General features: G+C 40.5%; 1 protein-coding gene across 1 annotated transcript; it reads left to right on the top strand.

The window, feature by feature from the left end:
- The first annotated feature begins 754 nt into the window (after nt 1-754).
- Nucleotides 755-6851, top strand: LOC125536237 (defective in cullin neddylation protein AAR3-like). The gene is made up of 9 exons (XM_048699420.1): nt 755-1013; nt 1599-1683; nt 2396-2444; nt 2527-2602; nt 2697-2779; nt 4150-4246; nt 4359-4404; nt 6197-6264; nt 6349-6851. Exons 1-9 carry the CDS (start codon nt 929-931, stop codon nt 6666-6668), a joined length of 909 nt encoding a protein of 302 aa, XP_048555377.1. The 5' UTR covers nt 755-928; the 3' UTR covers nt 6669-6851.
- The last annotated feature ends 992 nt before the right edge of the window (nt 6852-7843 follow it).

Genomic DNA, 7843 nt, shown 5'->3' with positions numbered 1-7843 from the left:
GCAATTTTTGTTTCACTTTTGGGGCCTTGTTTACATAGAAGGAAGCAGATGGTTGTAATGTTTATCCTTTTTGAAAGTTCTTCCATGTGGGTGTATCAATTTTAATGATTTAATGTTAGTATCTCGAACCTTCGGGTCCCTCCTGTTGTTAAAAAGTGAACAACTTTTTTCATGCCACCGTGCGAACAATCAAACATGTGTTTTACCAGGAACCTTAGGAAAGCTAGAAGATAAGAGGGGCAAATATTCCCAATTGGTAGAAAGTGTGTGCGCGCTCTTACTTCTGATGGCGCTCGCAATGACAAGAGACACCTGTACACCTTTTCACCAAGTAATGTACTCTATAAAAGCAGTAAACACCTACGTTCACGTAAAATACAAGACGTCAGCGCCATGCAAACATACTCTAAAATTTCAAAGTTGTATTACTTTCAAACCGAGCGCCCAAATCAAAATCCGTTGGATCGAAGATCGACGTCGGTTAGGTCATAGATAGCACAAATGCAGTACACTGTTGTGTTTCTTCATGTTGCGGTGTTCAATATTCTTCATAGATTCATATTTAGGTTCCTTCCTTGATGAATTGATGTCCTTTTCTTTCTTATTGTACATGGATACATGGAGTCCATCCTTCTCACTCAGCTTCGAGACTGACAGGTGGGCCTCGGGTCACATAGATCTGGATCTCCCATCCATGGACGGCTCAGATGAATCCACCGGCTATATTATATTATTATTCTGATGACATGCCATTTCCGCACCCAAGCCGAATCTTACGCCTCTGACGTCTCTTCCTCCTCCCCCCCTCCGCTCCCCCCTTGCCTTTTGCAGCTCTGCTTGCTCGCGTCGTGCTGCAATTGAGATCGACTCGTCGGTGGCCGACCCCTCGGCGGCGAGCACCGGGGTTAGGGTTTAGGGGCCTGGATCCATGGCTCGGCCCATGGGATCCAGCGGCTTCGAGGCTGCCCTAGCCGTGTGCCCCGCCGCCGCCCAGGCCTACTCCAAGTACTGCGGTGAGCTCCCCCGCTTTCGAATTCGCTTCGTCGTTCCGTTGGTGGGTTTGTCTCGGGCCGGAGCTTCGGAGGTTTCAGGGTTAGAATTGCTCGTATCCGTGCCGACTTGGTGGTTTAGACTTCAGAGATCAAAGATTACGAATTTTAGGAGTCTTTTGGTGACGGACTCATCTTTTCTGCATTTGCGTGATCTTTAAGAAATTCTGATAGGAGAAAAGAAGTGGCCTTTGGGTTTATCCTTTGGCCAATTGTCTGGATTCTTGTGAGCGTCTTTAGAGGTTGCTGGCTTCTCGCTTCTAGGGTATAAATTCGCAAAAAAAGAGCTAAACGTGTATCAGGCAAATGCTCGAGGCTGAAATCACAATTCTGCTATTTTTTATATATATCCTGGAACAATTCAATTAGGTTGTATTTCCTTAATAACTGAACGCAGAATCATTTGTCAGAATCAAGTTAGCAAATCTTCATATATATGCTCAGCATATCCTACATGATATTCTAATTCTTTTTATGCATGAGGTTACTTGCATATGTTTCTTTATATGCTGTCTCAAGTCCATTGTTGTTCTGTTCGTTGCTTGCTAGGTATTGTATCCGGATGCACAAATGCGAACCCAAGGGAAGGGTTGGCGGATCTTTCACGAACTATAGATAATATGGAAGGAATGAGGTAAAAGCTGTTTTGCCCTATTGTAGTATTTGATGTTTGTTTACTACAAAAGAGACATTTATTAAAACAAGTTAATCGGAGTGTAGTTCATACTTGTATTGTGTCTTTTATGCTACTCACTGAAAATTTGATGTTTGTTTACTACAAAAGTGACATTTGTTAAACCAAATTAGTTACAATGTGGTTCATACTTGTATTGTGTCTTTTATGCTACTCACTGAAAATTTGATGTTTGTTTACTACAAAAGTGACATTTGTTAAAACAGATTAATCACAATGTAGTTCATAACTTGTATTGTGTCTTTATGCTACTCACTGAAAAAGACTTTCTCAAAAGCTTCTTGCCTAATTACATAAAGAGTTGAAACATTGTCGAGGATGACCCGACTAAGATTGGGTAATATATGTTGCATACTTATACATAGTTGTTCTGTACCTGTCTGTTGTTACTGTAAATTTAGAGCTTGAGCTCATTTTCATGTGTTAACGTGTATAGCACGTGATTGTTTGACCGCTTCTATTGTAATTATTAGAAATAGCAATGCCACGCTTTCAGTTACACACATCCATAACCTACCCACGGCAAATACACTCACATAATTCCATGCATAAGAAAATTCTGTTTTCTTTATTTTAATTTTTATGTGTCATATTCTGTTTTCTTATATTCTTTCTACCCTTTGGCTGACTACATACTCTATTACTTATGTAGGGATGGAATATTTGGTGATATTCACAAGCTCATGTCAGTTCTTGAGTTCGTAAGAGGCACTTCCCAAGCAGATTATGCATTTTTCAAATGCTTCTCAATACGTTATGCTAATCTATGACCCCTTTTATTAGGATGATGTGAGCCAATTCAATTCCTTCTATGATTTTGTCTTCTTCATTTCTCGTGAAAATGGCCAAAAGAATATTAGTAAGCCCTGTTTCCTTGATCGCGCCCATACATGCTGCTGTGTCATTTTTTACATCCCAATAAGACTAACCGGGTGTTGCTTTTCATGATTTAGCTGTTCAGAAGGCTCTTGCAGCATGGAGGATAGTTCTTGTTGGAAGGTTCCGATTGCTTGACCGGTGGTGTAACTTTGTTGAGGTACGGAAATTACTGGTTAACAATTATATGCAAATGTCTATAATTTCATCTCAGACAAATTTCATTACTTTATTCTTTTATGATGACTGCTTCTGCAGTATTGCTGGTGCTTTCGTTCTTCATATAGTTTTAGTGAGAGCAGTAAAAGTGTGGGCTGAATTATGCGTTGTATACTTTTATTATTCCCCAGAAAATATACAAATTTCAGCTATCTTCCCATTGGATCAACAAACAAGCTCTTTAAGAAGAATATGTGATCATGAAGGGATGTCCACTTGACATTAGTCCAGTCAACTTCATTGAGTTCCATTGCAGATTTGCAGTAAGGGTGCAAACAGACATGGGCAACCCGCTAAACAGCTAGGCCGTGCAGCAACAATGCCTGCAATTGTCTGGCAACTTACTGCATATCCCGCAAGAGAACGCTCTCCCTTTGATCCCTTTGGTATTGTCCAACAATGCTAGCTCAGTTATACTGAGATTTTCCGTGTGCACCAATCTAGCAGGCCTATGCGGGGGTTGCCGCATCCGTCGCAGTGGCTCAGATCAATCCTAGCAATCTGTAGTGGACAAACACATTGTCCACTCTAATCATTGGTGGACACTTCTGGTGTAGGGCGGGTAGCTGCAACTCCCGCTGCTTGCACCCTTACATTGCAGTGGTGTTGAGTCTAGAGTTGATGGTTTGGTACATGATGGTAAATAGATCTATCAACATCTCATTGAACATGCCAAGTGTCTTGTTTTCTAGTAACGCCCAATACTTTCTTAGAAAATCTCAACTTGTATTTCATATCACTAGTAATAATGTACGCGCAATGTGCGTTTATATTAGGTAGGATATTAGTTGCATGCTATATTAGGTAAGATATATCTGTTGCACATTGGTATTTGGTAAGATATCAATTACTTTTTTCACGGGAAGGTAGGATATTAATTACATGGCAGATTTCATGGGATAGCGTTGAGTCAAAACGTGTTTATAACCAATGGCAGTGGTGGGTAATTAGAGCGTTAAACGTGTTTGGTGCTCAACATTGAAGCGATTTGAACCGCTAGATAACATGATTTGACGGTCGAGGTGGTTTGGATCTGCCCCTTTGGGTCTTTTTATATTGGAATAGATATAGATGAAGAGAATGGCATTGGCATAATCTGCTATCTCCCTGTTTCCATGACGTGTCAATACGAACTTTATGACATGTTCTAGTTTTGGGGCTCTTCATTTTACTTTTGAGACTAGAATGTTTGCTTTCGACTATAACTCAATAAATTTATCTATTATAAAATCCTTAACTCCATAAAAGGGGCACTCCAGATACTAGCATTATCATGTAATATTAGCTTATCTGTATCTTTGCCTTCCTCAGAAGTACCAACGTCACAACATTTCTGAGGACGCCTGGCAGCAGCTACTAGCTTTCAGCAGGTGTGTAAACGAGGATCTGGAAGGTTATGATCCAAAAGGTACAATTACATTTCTTACATATGGCTCCTTCTGGATTTTTGATCCTGTCCGCAACTTCCTTAATGGATTTACCTTGATACTGATTACTGTTTGTCTGTGTATATTTCTCAGGTGCTTGGCCTGTCATAATTGATGATTTTGTGGAGCACATGCACAGGTTTGTCTTCCTTGCCTATATACGCTTTTGGAACGCTTGCAGTTTAGTTGATTGCCTTTATTCCATGGCTGAACCTAAACCATGGCCATTCAGTTTCCTGCTGTGGACTTGTCAAATTCTTTCCTAATAAAGTTTGTAGTTGGCGAGTTCACTCCTCTCCATTCATACGTTACTCACATGTGGGACCAACAACCTTGGAAAGGGCACAAATAAACAAATAGACTCATGCTCACATGTGGGGCTAACACACTTGCAAATGGCACCAATATACAAATGCACTCTTTACATGTGGGACCGGCACTCTTGCAAAAACACAAATAACTAAATGCTCTTACTCTCGTGTGAGACCAACACTCTTGCAGAAGGCACGAGTAAACAAATGTGGGATTGTGGGATGAGACTCTAACTCAAAATATTGTTCTACCCTTCTAGGATCCCCCCCCCCCCTACCACACACACACAGAGGCACATTTCATCAAAATTCTAAATGCCGCGTCGCTTCAAATCTTGCCATGGCTTTCCTGCGGCCATTTCAGTTGCTCCAGTGCATCAAGCCTCCATGTTTCCTCGACTTTTCACTCTCTTCTCTCGTTGGAACTGCGCAGCGGGCACAGGACACAAACATTCTTCCTACAATCTCCCATGCTGGTGACCCAACTCCTTGCTATTTTTGGTGGTTTCATATCAATGCACGGGCACTGTGATAGTTTGTCTAAATGCACAAGTACCTTAGCAGATTCTGGCTTCCTCTGATTGTTCTGTTGCTGCTGCTTATATGGTCCGCTAATATTTAAGACCATGGTCGCTAATTACCTTTGGCAGAAGAATGCACAAATAATTCCCTTCCTGAAATGTTTCTTAAAAACTTGTGTATATTTCCATTCCACAGATCTTGTAATTGTTTTGCTTGGTGGAGGGTTTATAGGAAAAGCCCAAGGATACTTTAAGATTCGGTACGAGCTATAATGGGTGTGTCAACACTTTCAAGAAACTTCTTGGGATTCAGGACCGAGTACTGCTTTGCCTAGGGTCACTAGTAGCTCTGTACTGTACTATTAACAATAAAATACGGTTCCTCGTGCCACAGTGTAGATCATTTTAAAACCTAGTCCATCAAACATTTTTAGCTTTGACTATTAATATAGAAAACTACCAACATTGGCGAAATAGTGTACAATTATTTTATTTCAGGTAAACATACTTTCAAAGAAATTGATGGTCAAAAGGACTTGTATTGTGACATAGCGGGAGTAGTTTTTTTGTCTGGTCGGTTTATAATTTACAATGTTCTCAGAAGCCATAATGTCTGACATATACCAATATGAAAAGACCCAAAGGGGCAGATCGAACTGATCTCGACCATCATACCATGTCAGTCCAACGACCTAGATTGCTCCAAGGGTGAGAGCTTGACATGTTTAGCATGTAATTAGTATCATACCAAATATTAACACCATGCTAACCACGTACTGAACGTGCACTTAGTATCCTACCTAATGTCAGCGTATAATTAATATGCTACCTAATATCAACGTGCATTGTATGTACACATTTACTAGTGCCTAAGAGGTTGAAGGCTGGTTAAGAAAGAGAATAGCCTGTCCAGCATGTGCATGTGGAATACCAGTTCCAAACAAGCAAGTATATATGCATGCTGATGAGTATATCCTGCATGATAATAGGCTCGCCGAAGTCTTTTGCTTCTATGCTTAGTTCTTACTTCTTTCTGAATACTACATTATTTAGAAGATTCTACTTGTATGTTTCTCATGAGTTTCCTTGTGAATTATAGAATCTACCGCCCTAGTGACTGCTCCAGTGCAATGGAATCACAATGCAGCATTTCCAATACATTTAGAGGTACTCTTCCGGGGAATTACTGTTTGGATTTGTTATTTAGTCAGCTATGTTTATTAGTTGATTATGTCTAATGTTCTTTGACAGGTCTAAATCTATTACCTGGATCAAAGAGGAAATGCCCTACTCAGTTTAACTCCAGTGAAGAGAGCGTAGAGCTCTCAGAAGCTCTCAGACACTCTGTCCAACTTACCCCGTCGAAGCGACTTAAGGAAAGTTCCGCGCCTACTAGATATGGGGTTTGGGAGCGAGACGCAGGTACCCCTTTCTTTAACAGCACACCAGATTGTCGTGAGGACATGAATTTACACAACTCAAGAGGCTGCCTTCAGAACTCACCTCGTGTTATTGAGGATGGTTTTTCAAAAGGGTTTGAAGGTTGCATTTCAATGAAATGCTCATTTTAGTGCAATGAGGAATGCATGGCATCATCATTTATGACTGCCCGTTACTCCATATATTTCTGTTTTGCGTCAACACCATTTTGTATTTGTACTTAAAGTCAGTTTCCTGGTGGTGATATTATCTTGTACACAAACAGTGATGTTATACATGTCTGTTATCGCAGAGAAAACGGCTTGTGATTGTTCTTTCCTAAGTGTTTTGTTACCAAGTTTACTCAATTGTTCTCCTGCTATTTGCTGGGGAAAGTAAAAATGACTGCATAGGGCAATTGTTACCTCAAGTTATTATAGCATGCTAAAAACAAGAGTGTAGTAGCGTCTGTATATGTGCAAAGTACATCTCTCTTTTTTACTGGGGAAATTCAATTTGGCTCCCGGGAGCACGTGCTCCTGGGGCCAATTTTTTCTTTTCAAATGTCAAAAAAGTTGAGACAAAACTTTTTTGTAATCTTTGTCACATACAAATGCTACCTGTAAATTTTGAGGCAAAAAGGTCAAGCATTTTGGGCCTGTGCAAAAAAAAAATTCAAAGACAAAATGTCACCATGAAATGACTATAAATTTGGTTTTTAACTGATGAAACACCGCTGCTCTGTTCCACATGAAAATTGCCAAGTATGCTTGCCACACCAACACGGTCATCTATAAATTTTTTCAGATTTTTTTTGAAAACATTTACTTTTTTTAGGGTATTGTTCACCCAGGAGCATATGCTCTCGGAGCCAAAACGCCGCTCCCACCTCATCACATGTTTTCTCCTAAAAATAACCATCCATGTTACCCATGCTACAGCGATTTCCAGGCATTTGTGTCTTCATTGTACACATCTTTTCTCCCGTTCCCTGGAGCCGGCGGTGGTAAAATTTGGTAGAATAAATAATTTGACCCAACAAATACTTCTCTTTTGCTTGTTAGCGCTCCACGGACACACACACACACAAATTCAACATATTGCATTTCCTGTAGAGTACATGACAGATGGTGTTGAATTACATGGCATACAAGTCACTTGTTGCAAGCAGAGCCAAAGGAGGGGATATCTTATGCCTGGAGGAGTATCCTACAAGGTATCACACTGATTAAACAGGGATACATATGGCGAATCAGGGATGGTGCATCTGTAAACATATGGTCGGACCCATGGATACCACGGGCATGGTCATGACAGGTCATCACCC

Source organism: Triticum urartu, chromosome 2, assembly GCF_003073215.2.
Source record: "Triticum urartu cultivar G1812 chromosome 2, Tu2.1, whole genome shotgun sequence".
In the NCBI taxonomy this organism is placed as follows: Eukaryota; Viridiplantae; Streptophyta; class Magnoliopsida; order Poales; family Poaceae; genus Triticum; species Triticum urartu.
Note: the sequence above shows the minus strand (reverse complement) of the source record. Positions and strands in the feature narration are given on the sequence as shown.

Bases quoted from the DNA above. Each gene is read 5' to 3' on its own strand.
- LOC125536237 (XM_048699420.1), top strand. From the start codon at position 929: ATGGCTCGGCCCATGGGATCCAGCGGCTTCGAGGCTGCCCTAGCCGTG. The intron at 1,014-1,598 runs GTGAGCTCCCCC...GTTGCTTGCTAG, and splicing joins GGCCTACTCCAAGTACTGCG to GTATTGTATCCGGATGCACA. The intron at 2,445-2,526 runs GTAAGAGGCACT...CCCTTTTATTAG, and splicing joins TCATGTCAGTTCTTGAGTTC to GATGATGTGAGCCAATTCAA.